Raw genomic sequence first — 17,461 nt, forward strand, 5'->3', positions numbered from 1 at the left:
AGCAGAGAGGCTGACGTTTCGGGCCCGAAACGTCAGCCTCTCTGCTCCTATGATGCTGCTTGGCCTGCTGTGTTCATCCAGCCCTGCACCTTGTTGTCTCGGATTCTCCAGCATCTGCAGTTCCTACTATCTCTGATTCGACTACCACTGAGAGATCAGGCTGGTTAGCAATGCAAAATGACGCTAGCAGCATGGGTTCAATTCTTTACACCAGCTGAGGTTACCATAAAGGACTGTCCTTCTCAACCTTTCCCCTCGCCTGAGTCATGGTGACCCTCAGGTTAAACCACCACCAGTTGTCTGTCCAATGGTAGAGCGGCCCTATGCTCTTCTGGCAACTTTACCTTTACTCCATGAGTCACTGCCTGCCATTTGGAAAAAGACCCGTTTATTCCTGCTATATATTTCCTGTCCGCCAACCAGTTTTCTATCGATCTAACTCAATACACTCTATTAGTCTCAATTCTATCTATCTCAATACACTACCCCCAACTCCATTTGATTTGATTTTACAGTCTAATCTCTTCTGTTAGACTTTGTCAAAAGTGTTCTGAATGTTCAAATTAACCAAATCCACTGGCTGTCTCTCATTAACCATTCCAATGGTTTGTCAAGCATGATTTCCCCATTAATAAATCCACACTAATTTTGTATGATCCCACCATCCCAAGTGTTCAGCAATTAAGGATTTTAGAATGGACTCTATCATTTTCCCCACTGCCCAAATCAGGCTGACCGGTCTAAATCCCAGTTTTACCTCTGCCTCCCTTTTAAAGTAGAGGAATTACGTTAGCTCCACTCCAATCCATAGGAATTGTTCCAGTAATTCTTGAATTTTAGAATCTTTATACAAATGCACCGTAATGTTTTTTGCTTCACATTGTTAAAGCTAGGATCCTTCTTCACTATTGCATAACCTCCTCTTTAACTAGCAATGCCACTCCACTGCCTTTTCCTTTTTGCCTGTCTTTCTTTGGTGATGGGATATCAGCCTCTGTGAAGATAATTCAATACTCACCTCATTAACTACTTACCCCTCCTATGGTACCTCTCACCCCTCTCATCCAACATTGGCTTCTCCAATTCACCATAGCCAGAAGAAACCACCACTGGTCTGATATCCTGTATTAACTGGCATTCCTGAGACTGGCACTGTATTTAAAACACCATTGTGTATTCAGAAAGGTGCTGGCATTCTGAAGCTGTTCTGCACGACTGTAGGTACTCCCAGAAAACATGGCAGATTAGGGGAAATCGATGCACTGATTTTTGATTTTGTAATTTATGGGTTTTCTGTGTGTCTGAAGTTAATAATTGACTTGTAAATATGTCAGTAGCCATGGTGCCTTCTTTTAAAGTAGTTTCTGAGGCCTGGGAGTGCAGTGAATGGGTTTTTGTGAATGGATTTTTTTGTTTGTTTATCTCAGATTGTTTTGGTTCATTCAGTTTTTTCTTTATTTCTTTTGTTGATAAACTTCTATTTTATTATTAAAGCAATGTATGCAGTATTGCATGCCTATGTTTCAGCGAGAAACCACTTTGTTAAAACAGTAGCATATCAGAACTTCAATAGAGTCAGGGAGCAGAGCTCAGTGCAGTGGCCATCACTACAGAGGAGGCACTGGGGAAGCTAAAGGCCTCAAGATGGATAAATAACCTGGACCAGATGGGCTACACCATAGAGTTATAAAATCATACAGCATGGAAACTGACCCTTTGGTCCAACCAGTCCATGCCAAATATAATTCCAAACTAAACTAATCCCACCTGCCTACTCCTAGCCCATATCTCTCCAAACCTTTCCTATTCATGTATTTACCTAAATGTCTTTTAAATGTTGTAATTGTACCTGCATCCACCACTTCCTTAGGATGTTCATTCCACACGCGAACCACCCTCTGTGTAAAAATTTGCCTCACGTCTTTTTTAAATCTCTCTCCTCTCATCTTGAAAATGTACCTCCTAATCTTGAAATCCCCCATCCTAGGGGAAAAAACAACTACCATCAACTCTAACTATACCTCTCATTATTTTATAGATGTCTATCAGGTCACCTCTCAACTTCCTACAATCCAGTGGAAAAGTCCCAGCATATGGGGCCTTTTTTATTACTCAAACCTTCCACACCTGGCAACATCCTGGTAAATCTCCTCTGAACCCTCTCTAGCTTGATAATATCCTTTCTATAACTTGGTGACCAGAAATGGACACAGTATTCCAGAACAGGCCTCACCAATGTCCTGTACGACCTCAACATGACTACCCAACACCTACACTCAGAGGACTGAGCAATGAAGGAAAGCATGCCAAATGCATTTTTAGCTACTCTGTCTATATGTGAGGCAAACTTCAAAGAATTATGTACCTGCACCCCAAGTCCCTCTGTTCCGCACCCCAAGTCCCTCTGTTCTACAACTCTACTCAAGGCCCTACCATTAATTGTATAAGCCCTACCTTTGTTTGTTGTACCAAAATGCAATATCTCGCATTTATCCAGCTGGTACTCCATCTGCCATTTTTCAGCCCATTGACCCATTTGATCAAGATCCCTCTGTAATCTTAGAAAACTTTCTTCACTGTCTAAAAACCAAAAGAACTGCGGATGCTGTAAATCAGGAACAAAAACAAAGTTGCTGGAAAAGCTCAGCAGGTCTGGCAGCATCTTTGAAGGAGGAAACAGAGTTAACGTTTCAGGTCCGGTGACCCTTCCTCAGAACTTCTTCACTGTCTACTATGCCACCAATTTTGGTGTTGTCCATAAACTTACTAACCATGCCTTCTATAATCTTATCTAAATAATTTATGTAATTGACAAACATAAGGGGACCCAGACCCTGTGGAACACTGCTGGTCACAGTCCAAAAAGCAACCCTCCACCATTACTCTCTGTCTCCTGTCATTAAGTCAATTATGTATCCAATTGGCAAGCTCACCCTGAATCCCATATGACCTAAATTTACTAATTAGTCTACCATGTGGAATCTTGTCAAAGGCTTTAATAAAATCCAAATAAACAACGACTACTCTTCTGCCATCATCAATCTTTTTGGCAAAACCTTAAAAAACTCAATCAAGTTTGTGAGACATGACTTTCCTGGCACAAAACCATGCTGACTATCTCTAATCAATTTTTGCCTCTCTAAATGTCCGTAAATCCCCTCCTTTATAATCACCTCCAACAATTTACATTTAACTGAAGCCATACTCACATGTCTATAGTTCCCTGGTTTCTCCTTACAGTCTTTCTTAAACAAAGGTTCAACATTCGCCACCCTCCAGTCATCAGGCATCGCACCCGTAGTTAGAGATGATGCAAGTATTTCTGCAAGGTGTCTCGTAATTTCCTCCCTTCCTACCCACAACATTCTGGGATACATTAGATCAGATCCTAGAGATTTATCCACCTTTATATTCTCCAAGACCTCCCAAACATTCTCTTCTGTATTGTGTGCTGTTTTTAAAACATCAAAGTTTATTTCTCTGCATTCTCTAGACCCCATTTCTTTCTCCACAGTAAAAACTGACACAAAATATTCATTTAGTATCACTCTTATCTCCTGGGGTTCAATGCAAAGGTGATGTCTTTGATCTTTAAGAGGCCCTACCCTCTCTCTAATTACCCTCTTGCTCTTAATGTATTTGTAGAATCTCTTTGGATTATCCTTAACCTTATCTGCCAATGCTATCTCATATCCCCTCTTTGCCTTCCTGATTTCTCTCTTAAGAATGCCCCACATTCGTTATAATGATTAAGAGGTTCAATTGAACAAAGTTGTCTATATCTAAAATAAGATTCTGTTTTATTCTTGACTAGAACATCAATATCTTTTTTAATCCATTGTTCCTTAATCTTACCAGCCATACCCTTCACTCTAACAGGAACAAAATTCTTCTGAACTCTCTTCATCACACTCGTGAACGCCTCTCATTGGCAGACATTCTTTTACCTGAGAACAGTCTACTCCAATCAACTTTTGAATGTTCATGTCTCATACCATTAAAATTTGCCTTACTGTAATCAAAAACTTTAAATTTCATGGAAGGATTATCCATTTCCATAACCATTTTGAAACTAATAGAATTATGATCACTAGACCCAAAGTGTTACCCCACTTTTACTTCAGTCATCTGCCCTGCCTTATTGCCTAAGAAAGGGTCTAGGTTTGCCTCTTCTTTAGTAGGAGCATCCACATTTTGATAAAGAAAATTTTCTTGAACAGATTTGACAAATTCTTCACCATCCAAATCTTTAACACTATGGTAGCCCTTATCAATGTTCTGAAGAAGATAGCTGAGGAGATTGTGGAGGCATTGGTGGTGATCTTTCAAGAATCATAGAATCCCTACAGTATGGAAACAGGCCCTTCAGCCCAACAAGTCCACACTGAACCTCAGAGCATCCCACCCAGACCCATCCCCCTATAACCCACCTAATCTATGGGCAATTTAGCATGGCCAATCCACCTAACCTGCACATCTTTGGACTTGTGGGAGGAAACCAGAGCACCCAGACGAAACCCACACAGACACGGGGAGAATGTGCAAACTCCACACAGTCGCCCAAGGGTGGAATCGAACCCGGGTCCCTAGTGCTGTGAGGTAGCAGTGCTAACCACTGAGCCACTGTGCCGCCCATATAAGAATCACTGGATAGTAGAAACTGCAGATGCTGGAGAATCTGAGATAACAAGGTGTAGAGCTGGATGAACACAGCAGGCCAAGCAGTATCAGAGGAGCAGGAGCATTTCTGAAGAAGGGTCTAGGTCCGAAACGTCAGCCTTCCTGCTCCTCTGATGCTGCTTGGCCTGCTATGTTCATCCAGCTCTACACCTTGTTATCTAAGAATCACTGGAGTCAGGGAAGGTCCCAGAGGACTGGAAATTGCTAATGTAATAACCCTGTATAAGAAGGGAGGGAGGCAGAATACAGGAAACTGTAGGTCGGTCAGCCTAAGATCAGTGATTGGAAAGATTGTAGAGTCCATTATTAAGGGTAAGATTGCGGAGTACTTGGAAGTGCATGGTAAAATAGGGCTGAGTCAGTACGGCTTCATCAAGGGGAGGTCATGCCTGACAAATCTGTTAGAATGCTTTAAGAAGATAACAAGCAAGTTAGAGCCAGTGGACGTGATCTATTCGGGCTTCTAAATAGAGAAGGTGCTGCACAGGAGACTGCTAAGTAAGATAAGAGTGCTTGGTACCATGGTTAGGTACTGGTATGGATAGAGGATTGGCTAACTGGCAGAAGACAGCTGGTGATGAGTGGAGTTCTGCAGGAGCCAGTGTTGGGAGCATAACAGTTCGTGTTATACGTTAATGATGAGGGTAAGGGAACAGATGGCATTGTTGCTAAGTTTGCAGATGATACAAAGATAGGTGAAGAGACAGGTAGTATTGAAAGAAGTATGCAGAAGGACTTGGACAGGCAAGAACAGTTGGCAAAGAAATGGCTGATGGAATACAATGTGGGAAAGTGTGAGGTTATGCACTTGGTAGGAGATTAGAGGCATAGAGTATTTTTAAATGGGGAAAGGCTTTGCAAATCTGAAGCACAAAGGGACTTGTGAGTCCTAGTTCAGGATTCTCTTACGATTAACATGCAGATTCAGTTGGCAGTTAAGAAGGCAAATTCAATGTTAATATTCATTACAAGAGGGCTAGAATACAAGAACAGGGATGTACTGCTGAGGCTATATAAGGCTCTGTTCAGACCACATTTGGAATATTGTGAGCAGTTTTGGCCTCCATATCCAAGGACGATGTGCTAGTGTAGCAAGGGATGCAGAGGAGGTTCAAAAGAATGATCCTGGGGATGAAGGGCTTGTCATATGAGAAGCAGTTGAGGACTCTGGGTCTGTACGCAATGCAGTTTAGAAGGATGAGGGAGATCACATTGAAATTTACAGAAAACTGAGAGACCTGAATAGAGTGGATATGGAGAAAATATTTCCACCAAGTAGGAGAGACCAGAACCTGAGAGCTCAGCATCAGAGTGAACAGTTTACCGTTTTGAAAGGAGATGAGGAGAAATTCCCTCAGCCAGAGGATAGTTAATCGTGGAACTCATTGCCACTGAAGGTTGTGGAGGCCAAGTCATTGAGTGTATTTCAGATAGAGATAGATAAGTTCTCAATTAGTAAGGGGATCAAAGGTTATGGGGAGAAGGCTGGAGAATAGGGTTGAGAAACGTGTCAGTCATGTTCAAATGGTGGAGCAGACTTGATGAGCCAAATGGTCAAATTCTGCTCCTATATCTTATGGTCTTATCGTATAAAACAAATTAAAATATGATCTATTACCAGGGTTCTGTCTCGGATCTGACTGGTTCCTTAATATTGTCAGCTGGAATCATAACACTTCCTTTTAAAATTGCTATTGCAACAACCCCATAAATGTGTAAATCAACCAGAGCTTTAAAGTAAAAGTAACAGAAGCTATTAGCTCTTTACAATTTTTTATCTTGTCTAAATAAACAGTGACAAAACAAATCCCGGAAATTAAAACTTATAAAACTATCAATAACACAATGTTTTCTCTCTCTATTTCAACAATGTAACGAAATTCCAGGCTCTCAGCCAAACCTCATTATTCATGTAAAATAAAACAAAGAACTTCAGATTCTGGAGATCCGAAACAAAAACAGAAATTGCTGTCTAAACTCAGCAGGTCTGGCAACATCTATGGGAAGAAAGCAGACTTAATGTTTCGGGTTTATCGGAACGCAAAATGAAGAGTCATCTGACTTGAATTTTTAACTCTGCTTTCTTACCACAGATGTTGCCAGACCTACTGAGTTTCACCAGCAATTTCTGTTTTTGCCCTATTACTCATGCTTGGCTGACAGGATAAGTACTGCACATGTCTATATATTGGGACATCCTCAGAGTCCCAAGGTGTATCAATGACTTAAGTTGAGTTATTTGCTGCTCCCATACCATATGATTTGGACCATTGTATTGGTTTGTTTCAGAGGGTTGATTTTTCAAAGCTGCCTTCTCAGTGGTAAGCCTTATCCAATGGAAACATGGCTGGAGAATGATTTATATTTGAGTAGAGTCCAGCTGACTCATGGATTGATTTTTTGTAATTAGATTTCAGCTTTGCCAAATTTATATCTTACATGTGTTCATGGTATAAGATATGATTTGTATTTTTTCAGTACATCTAAAACTGAATTTTGTTTTTATTTTAGATGTTATGGTGAAGAGTACTTGTGTGGGCAAGGAAGTGGATTTGATTTGTGGGCCATATGGAAGAACATTACCGCACTTGCATGCATCACAATAATTTTCCTGATCATTGCATATGTTAATCTTAGGTGTATGAAGAAATTCACATAACCCTCCTAAAAATGACACTGATCATATGTTATACTCAAGATCAATAAGAACTAGTTCTTTCATTGTTTCAATGGATAATCATAACTGAGATAGGATGTCAGGCTTGGCTAACTAGCAACACTCTAATTTGTAGGACAAAAAAACTCATTCCTGAAATTTCAGCACATGGTGTGAACTGAGAGCACACTGCAGTACTGAGGGAGTGTATCACTGCCAGAGGTGTGGTCTTTTTTTGTAGTACTCAATTTGATGCCTTAACGTTCCATCAAGTTGATATGGAAGATCCCATAGCACTATTTAAAAGAACAGCGGAGCTAGTTGAGCCAGCTTTTATCTTTCAGCCAACATTATTGAAAGAGATTGTCTAGCCATTTATTTCATACTATTCGTGGGACTTTGTACTGTTTGACTGATGTATGTCCTTATGTTATATCAGTGACAATGCCTGAACAGTACTTCATTGGCTTTTCAGCACTGTGATGTCATGAAAGGTGCTGTATACACACAAGAACTTTTTCTTATATTTATCTTTCTTAAAGTGAATAAAATTACTCAAGATTCTGGTTCAGATTTGCCTTTTGAATTATTATAACTGTGATGGGAGGTTATATGTAAATTGTATTAGAAATATTAAAATTGAAAGAAGGCACATTCTGGAACTGAGAATGAATGCTATACTTTTGCATAAGCACTTTAATGGATATCTTTGTTTATTAATTAGAATTGATAAAAGCTAAACAGTTTTAAGAATATTTTAGTACACTAGATAAAATTTCTGAGTGATACTTTTAACTAGCAACTCAAAACTGGCATTCCATGAGATGCAGTGGGCCATTGACAGCAGCATTATTGTATTCAACCAGAATTTATAACCTCACCAGCTGGCATACTCCTCAGTCCAATGTTCCTGTCAAGCCTGCTGCAATAAAGAATGCAGAATGGCATGCCAGGAACAGTAGCATATACATTTTAAACTGAAGTACCAACCCAGTGGAGCTACAACACAGAAATCATAAGTCACAGTCAAGGCACAGAAGAACAGTTCTGAAGAAGGGTCATTGGACTCAAAACATTCACTCTGCTTTCTCTTCAAAGATGCTGCCAGATCTGCTGAGTTTCTCCAGCAATTTCTGTTTTTGTTGTTGACACAGAAGTCAGACCCAGCACAAAGATGTTGTAGTTGTTGGAGGTTAATCATCTCCACTCCTGGACATCACTGCAGGGGTTCCTCAGGCCTCAAACTAGTATCAGGCCTAGTATCCTCGACCAAACCATCATCAACTGCTTTAACAAGACCTTCACTGCATGATCAGGTAAGAAGTGGGAATATTTACTGATGATTGCACAGTGCTTAGTACTATTATTATCAGATAATGAAGTTGTCCATGTTCATATACAGAAATAGCTGGACGGTTTTCAGGCTTTGTTTGATTTTTGGCATGTAACACACTACACAAGTACCAGGCAATGATCATTTCCAACAGCACCTTCAACATTTAGTGTCTCCACCTCTAATGCCACAGTGGCAGTAGTGTGTACCATTTCCAAGATGTATTACAGCAACTCACCCAGATGCCTTCAAAAGCACCTTCCAGACCCACAATTTCTGAAACCTAGAAAAACAGGGTAGTAGAAACACGGAAACACCACCACCTACAAATTCTGCTGCAAGCCACACAACATCCTGACTTGGAACCTCATCACCATTTCTTCATGTCACTGGGTTAAAGGCCTGGAACTCACTTCCTAACAGCTTTGTGGATGAACCTACACAACATGCACTGCAGTGGTTCAACAGGCAGTTCAATATTACCTTCTTATTAGCAATTGGGAATGAGCATTGAATGCTGGACTTGACAGAAATGCCCACATCCCATGAAGATGAAATAAACTTCCAGGAATGACCTTGTGCATGTGGAGCACATGTAAAAACAAGATTTATATGTGCACCAACCTTATTTTCCCGGGTAAGTATCTCCACTAGAATGCATGCTTGTAAAACTGCTTTAATTGTCTTGTGATAACACAGTGTGGGGCTGGAGGAACACAGCAGGCCAGACGGCATCAGAGGAACAGGAAAGCTGACATTTTGGGTTGGGACTCTTCTTCCATTTCTGAAGAAGGGTCCTGACCCGAAATGTCAGCTTTCCTGTTCCTCTGATGCTGCCTGGACTGTTGTGTTCCTCCAACTCCACACTGTGTTATCTCAGACTCCAGCATCGGCAGTTCTTACTATCTTTAATTGTCTTGTGACTTTGAGAACATCATTCTAGCACAAGTGAGAAAGGCAGAGCGGTAAATTTTACACTTCAGTAGGGCATTTCATATCTCAACAACACCGTGTGACAGGATTGAAATTCTAAGTTACATAGAAGAGAAGGCTGCAGAAGTGCAAAAAGAGCAAGACAGCAACCAGCGAGAGAGAGAGTAGGGCCCCATAAAGGTCAAAGAGATCATCTTTGTGTTGAACCTTGGAAGATGGGAGAGATAGTAAGTGAATATTTTGCGTCAGTTTTTACAGTGGATAAAGAAATGGAGGCTAGAAAACTCAGGGAAATAAATATTGATGTTTTGAAAACAGTTCACATTAGGAGGTGTTGGAGGTCTTAGAGAATATAAAGGCGGATAAATCTCTAGGACCTGATCTAGTGTATCCCAGGACTTTGTGACAACTTAGGGTGGAAATTGTGGGGCCCCTTGCAGAAATATTTATGTCATCTATAACTGTGGGTGAGGTGCTGGCCAGATGACTGAAGATTGGCTAAGTTTGGGAACTAGGCCTGTGGGTCTGACTTTGGTGGTTGGTAAGTTGTTGGAAGTAACTCTGAGAAGTAGGATTTATATGCATTCAAAGAGGCAAGGAATGATTAGGAATAGTCAGCATAGTTTTGTGTGAGGGAAATCATGTCTCACAAATGTGATTGAGTTTTTGAGGAAGTAACCAAGAAGATTGATCAGGGCAGAGGGGTAGACATTGTTTACTTGGACTTTAGTAAAGCATTTGACAAGGTTCCACATGGTAGACTCATTAATACAGTAAGATCACATGGGATTCAGAGTGAACTTTCCAATTGGATACAAACTTGGCTTAATGGCAGGAGATGGAGAGTGATGGTGGAGGGTTGTTTTGCGGACTGGAGGCCTGTGACCAGGACTGTTACACGGGCATTAGTGCTGGTCTACCTGTATTTATCATTTATGTAAATGATATAGATGAGAATATGGAAGGCATGGTTAGTAAGTTTGTGGATGACACTAAGATTGGTGGTACTTTGGGCAGTAAAGAAGGTTATCTAAGATTACGAAGAGATCTTGATCAATTGGGTCAATGGGCTGAAGAGTGGCAGATGGATTTTAATTTGGACAAATGCGAGGTATTACATTTTGGTAAAACCAATAAAGACAAGACTTAGACAATTAGAAGTCGAGCCCTGGATAGTGTTGTAGAACAGAGAGACAAGTTCAGCTACATAATTCTTTGAAGTTTGCATCACATATGGATAGGGTGGATAAGAAGGCATTTAGCACACTTGCATTCATTGCTCAGACTTTTGAGTCTAGGAGTTGAGACGTTATGTTGATGTTGTACAGGACATCAGTGAGGCCTCTTCTGGAGTACTGTGTCCAGTTCTGCTTGCCCTGTTATAGGAGGATATTATTAAGCTGGAGAGGGCTCAGAAGAGATTTACCAGGATGTTGCTGGGAATGGATATTTTGAGTTACAGGCTGAGACTTTTTTTCACTGGAGCATAGGAGGTTGAGGAGTGAACTTATAGAGTTCTATAAAATGAGGCATATAAATAAGGTGAATGGCAGATGTCTTTTCCCTACAGTGGGGGAGTTCAAGACTAAGGGATATATTTTTAAGAGGAGAAAGATTTTAAAAAGACATCAGAGGCAATTTTTTAAACACGGAGAGTGGTTCGTGTGTGTAATGAACTTCCTGAGGAAGTGGTGGAAGTGGGTTCAGTAACAACGTTTTTAGATAAAAATGTATAAGAAATATTTGGAAGAAATGGGCCAAGCGCAGACAAATGGGACTAGTTTAGTTTGGGATTACAGGTTGGCATGGACTGGTTGGACCAAAGGGTCTATTTCTATGCTGTATGACTCTATGACTCTAACTATTTTGTTGACCCTCACAACAATCACTAAAAATTTCTCTGACTGTAGTCATGCATTTCTCTATATCGTTCTGGATTCTTGTTCGCCATGTCAAAACAATCTCATTTCTGTCTCACTTACTGGATCTGAGTTGACATTGGTAGCAGAGGACAGTCACCTAATGATAAAGATTGGAAACATACAAGTTCTTTACTGGGCAGATAATTGCAATTTGAATTTTGTTTGGGAAGAATAACTGTAACCTATTCTAAGGTGTAAGGATACAATTTCTGATGGATGTCCTGTCAAGCTGAACTGTATGATGATGAAAAAGTGAAGTGGATACATTACCAAAGGCAGAAATCATGAAATGGCTTTAACACTGTTATTTCTAACAAGAAGTAAGGTCAGATGTGAAATATTTTCAGAGTGAGAAGCTCAGAATTGGGAACTGAGGAAGATTTGGATGATCTATCAACGTTTATGGACAGAATTTACTAAAAAAAAGTAAGGTTAAAGATTTTAAGATCGCTACCTGCTTCAGGTTTGGGGTTGACAACAAAGTGAAATCCCCAATAAATAGATGGAGCAAGCTACTTTATCAGCAAAGACCTAGTGTCAATTGAAACACCTGTTCTATTGAGCAGTCCATTTCTGAAAAACGCTTAAATAAAACTGGATAGGAACCATATAAGGCAATTACTTTTGGGGCCAGTATGCATCACCAAGTCAGCCTTTATTTATATGTGGAAAGTCCTTGACACTAATGCAGCTCTCAGAGTGAGCAGAACCTCTGACACTACTGTTTATATCTGTTAGCCAGGGCTTCGTGATTGGACCAGACTAACAGCCCTCATCAGGGAACTCATATTCTATGAGGTCCACCTGGCTGACCTCGTTACAATCACTACAGTGGCTATTTAAACTTCTAAGATCAAAATATTAAGTAGATGTTATTGACATCAGGGGATAGGAGTTTAAGGCAAACGGAGGAATTCGCTTAAAATTGGCAGATCACCCATCCATCTTCTTGCAGGTTGAAAATCCTACTATAGGATCAGGAAAGATGATGAGGTACAATAAAGTTATAGAAGAGATCAATGACAAATGTAATAGGGATATAAAAAGAAGGACATCATCACGGCCCATTGTGAGTTTCTAATTAGCAAGTGACTTGAACAAATATGTGGCAATTAACTTGAACATATGGAATAGGATAAAAACATTTTCAGCTTGCACTTCGTCAGTATAGCAACTAAATTTAGTCAATCTACAACCATATACAGTTAAGTAAAATGTGTAATGGTGGACAAGATAATGAAGAAATGGATAGGGACTGGACTGGAGACACCGGCTAAACTCCTAACTGACAGTAGTAAGGGGAGGGGTTGAATTTGTCAGTGATAAATTTAGAACGTGCAAACATTTGAATACTGTGAAAATGAACATGACAGCAGAAATTCCTTTGAGTAATGTAATGTAACAGGCCCTTTAGCCCAACAAGTACAACACTGACCCTCAGAGTATCTCACCCAGACCCATTCCCTTATAACCCACCTAATCTACACATCCCTGCACACTATGGGCAATTTAGCATGGCCAATCCACCTAGCCTGCACATCTTTGGACTGTGGGAGGAAACCAGAGGAAACCCACACAGACACTGGGAGAATGTGCGTACTCCACACAGACAGTCGTCCGAGGGTGTAATCAAACCCGGATCCCTGTGAGGCAGGAGTGCTAACCACTGAGCCACCATGCTCCCCCAAATTGCAAGGTTATTGCAAGGTTTTCAGTGGGTTGGTCAAGGCATTTAGGAGATCACTCGAGGAGTTTAAAGGTTACAGGCAGTGTGTCAGAGAAAGAAGAGAGAAACAGATTTCATGATAGGAGTGTTGGAGTTACCTGTATTGCTGAGAATGCAGCTGAACTACAAAGATTTTTTGTATGAAACTCTGAGGAGTCAAGAACAGTTGGGTAGAGAAAAAGTTAGGAATTGGTAGGCAGCTAAGTGTTGGAGGCAGGACCAAGAAGTAGTCCTGGGAAGTTGACAAATTGAAGATATCATCTGTATTTGGAGAAGCCAGGAGGCCTTAAAAGAAGCCTTTAAGCATTAATACTTAAGTGCATTTGAGAAAACAGGACATCAAAACATGGACACAACAATTGTCAGTATCCAGAATAACATAGACCCAGGAAAAGAAGGTGCACAATTGGAACAAGAGCAGTTGTAGGGGCAGTCCACAATGGCTTCTGAGGGGGAGTTTCAAGGTTCAGGTTGGTAAAAGTAAAGAACTGTGATCCTTTGTGAAGTTTAATGTGATTTACTTATAATGCCTTTAACATCTGGATCAAATTGCTAAGGAATCTATGGGATCTACCTTGATTCCGTTTGGTATTTGATGTGTGTTATGGGCATTCGATTGCCATTCATCATCAAAAAATACCACATGTATTTAGGATGTGAGAGAGGAAGTTGTTCATATATTGTAGATTGTATTACTGTTCTTGTGTAGTAAAGTTTATTGTTGTTTGTGGAATCTTGTGGCTTTGGTCTGTTAATAAATCCCCTGGATCTTACATTTTGTCTACTTTAAAAATAAAAGTTACTGGACCCTAACCAGAACATAAATATAGTGGCCTTGTTCAAGATCATAATACCAGGAATGAGCAGTCCATGCAAAGATCTCATTGCATATGATTGGCTACAGTTCATACTAATTGTTTTTCTGGGAGAAATCCAAAACTTCCTTTGATAATGAGCCACCATTTCCCAGCTTGGAAGGGGACTACACTTGTCTCCACTTATTCTGAGGTACTTGAATGCACTGCCTGCAGGGAGAATGCATTCATTGATTCCAGAGAGGATTCATTGTATAAGGCTAACATAAATAAATTTTGGTCAAGTGGACATGGCAAATTATAAAAAAAGGCAGAATTATTAAAAGATCCGTGTAAGTTTATAATGAGTGATGGAAAAGCAGCTATTGTACAATATGACAATCAAATTGTTAGTGTGCATTCCTTGAGGTTAATTGGTACTGATTACATCCTCATTGACTCTGAACGAGTCATAGAAAGTGATGGGGCACCACACATTTCACATACATACATGTTGGACAGTTATAAGGACCAGATTATGGCTGAAGGACTGACTCAATAAGAACAAATGATGCAAAGATAAAGGACAAACTATTTGCCCCGGTGGACAATAATCAAATATTGCCACTAAACTAACATATATGCCAGAAGGGGTGAGTGAATGAAGGAATATCACCATTATGAGGAGAGGAGGAAAAAGCACCATCAAACACAAACAATCACTAAATGTGAAAGATACATGACAGGAAGTAAGATCCATGGATTGACAAAAGATGTGGAAAGCCAGAAAATGTGGCATATGTACTATAAGTGGAACTGGAAATGAACATTTCCTTTGGGAAAGATTGCAAACTTATCAAAGAATGTTTGATCATAGGAAGGGAAGATCTTGCAGTAGTAGTCCAGAACAAGATAATAAAGCAAGTAGGGGTGGAGTTTGACCAGAATGTGGTCTATGCAACAGGCTGTGAATACCATGAGTAGTAGAATCCTTTCTGATTGAGAAATGTTAGTGTCAACAAATCAACCAGAAGGTAAGTTGATGAACAATGCCAGACAAAAAAAAATAAATTTGGTGTATACAGTGAGTTACCAGATAGGAGACAGCCAGCCTTATCATATGGATGGATATGCAAATAATAAGTTCTCCTTGACTGGACATGCAAGGTAAAAACCAAACTAGCATCTAGGAGTTTTAAAGAGAAACTCAGGGCTCAAGGTTTTAGACTGGCTTCCCCTACTGCATGAAATATGATCTTGACCTTCTTTGCTTTTTTTGCAACAGGATTACTAAACAAGTGGAAAGGCAGGAAAAATAAAAATCAAAGAATTGCGGATGCTGGAAATCAGAAACAAAAACAGAAATCAGAAACAAAAACAAAAAACTCAGCAGGTCTGGCAGCATCTGTGGAGAGAAAGCAGAGTTAATGTTTCAGGTCCAATAACCCTAAAGAAGGGTTAACTCTGCTTTCTCTCCACAGATGCTGCCAGACTTTTTGTTTCTTGGAAAGGCAGGCATTGATCTGAGATAGCAAGCATGGATTTGTTAAAGGGGGATTCTGCCTATTTTAATTGAGATTTTTGAAGTGGTGACTAATTATATTGATGAGGCTATTGCAGTTAATGTGGTTTGCACAGACTTCATTAAGGCCTTTGATAAAGCCCTAAATGGAAGGCTGGTCTAAAAGGTAAGAGCCCATAGGTTCTAAGGTAAATTGACAAACAGGATCCAAAATTTGCTTGCAAACAGGAGGCAAAGGGTGATGATAGAGGAATATTTTTGTGATTGGAACACTGTGACCAGTGATGTTCAACAGGGATCAGTGCTGTGATCCTTGTTGTTTGATATGTACATTAACAATTTGGATGTGAATGTAGAAGATCTAATTTACAGATGACCCGAAAATTAGTGATGTTGTTGATAGAGAGGAGGATGGTCTCAGGCTACAGTCTAGAACATAGAACAGTACAGCACAGTACAGGCCCTTCAGCCCACGATGTTGTGCCGAACTTTTACCCAAAACCTAAGGTCTATCTAACCTCCACCGCTACCTTATACTATCATCCATATGCCTATCTAAAAGCCGCTTAAATGCCTCTAATGAGGCCGACTCCACTACCCTCTCCGGCAATGCATTCCACGCCCCTACCACTCTCTGAGTAAAGAACCTACCTCTCCCCGATATCTACCTCCTTTCACTTTAAAACTATGTCCCCTCATAAAAGCTACCTCCACCCTAGGAAAAAGTCTCTGGCTGTCTACTCTATCTATACCTCTGATCATTTTGTACACCTCTATCAAGTCAAATAATGAGTCTGATATTGATCAGCTAGTAAATGGGGCAAAACAGTGGCAGATGGAATTTAATCCTGATAAATGTGAAGTGATGCATTTTGGGAGGTCCAATAAGGGAAAGATATACATAATGAATGGTGGGTCCCTAGGGACTACTGAGGAACAAAGGCATCTTGATGTAAAAGTCCATAGATCCCAGTCTACCTATACTGACACCTTCAGGGTGGTGAAGAAGGCAAAAGGGATTCATTAGCCTTCATTACCTTCATTAGCTGGGTCATAGAATATAGGAGCAAGGAAGTTTTGTTATAATTTTATTAAATATTGGTTAGGCCACAATTAGAATACTGTGTGCAGTTCTGATCACCACACTATCGGAAGGACATGATTGCACTGGAGAGGTTGCAGAGGAGATTCATCAGGATATTGCTTTGGGATGAAAGTCTCAGTTATGTGGGGAGACAGGATTGGCTGGTTTTATTTTCCTTGGAGCAGAGAAAGTTGAGGGAAGATCTGATTGAAGTCTACAAAGTTTTGGGAAGCATAGGTAGAGTAGATAAAAATAGAATCTATTTCCCATGGCAGATGTATCTAAGACCAGATGGCATGTGTTTAAGGTGAGAAGTAAATGGTTTACAGGACATCTAAGAAAAATGTTTATCATCCAGATGATGGTAGAAATATGTAAAGTGCTGCCATTAAGAGGGTGGTGGTGGCAGGCACTCTTGCATCGTTTAAGAAGCAACTGGGTGATCCCTTAACATCCGAGAGCATAGTAGGTTGTGGACCAAGTGAAGGTCAATGAGTTTGTGTAGTTTGAAGTTTGTTGTTTGGCATAGACATGGTGGGCCAAAATGCCTGAGACAATGCTGTATGACTCGAAACATACACATGGGAAAATAAGTTAATCAATATAAAAGCTATATTTTTACAGGGTGAAAGGTTTTAAAGAAAAGTGTGTTTTAGTAACCAGCGAAAGAAGAAGGGATGTAGATAAGAAAGGGATTGGTTAGCTTACTTGGCTGAATGACTGGTTTGTGATTCAGAGTGATGTCAACAGCATGGGTTCAATTCCCAGACAACAAGGTGCAGGGCTGGATGAACACAGCAGGCCAAGCAAC

The 17,461-nt window shown here is 40.2% G+C and overlaps 1 protein-coding gene across 1 annotated transcript in view; it reads left to right on the forward strand.

The window, feature by feature from the left end:
- The window catches only part of LOC109912406 (broad substrate specificity ATP-binding cassette transporter ABCG2-like), a 105,209-nt gene extending 97,302 nt beyond the window's left edge, over positions 1–7,907 (forward strand). The window contains exon 15 of the mRNA XM_048609151.1: positions 7,192–7,907. Within this exon, the coding sequence (XP_048465108.1) occupies positions 7,192–7,339 (148 nt within the window). The 3' untranslated portion in view covers positions 7,340–7,907. The remainder of the gene's footprint in view (positions 1–7,191) is intronic.
- Positions 7,908–17,461: the final 9,554 nt, after the last annotated feature.

This window comes from Rhincodon typus, chromosome 20, assembly GCF_021869965.1.
Source record: "Rhincodon typus isolate 14 chromosome 20, sRhiTyp1.1, whole genome shotgun sequence".
In the NCBI taxonomy this organism is placed as follows: domain Eukaryota; kingdom Metazoa; phylum Chordata; class Chondrichthyes; order Orectolobiformes; family Rhincodontidae; genus Rhincodon; species Rhincodon typus.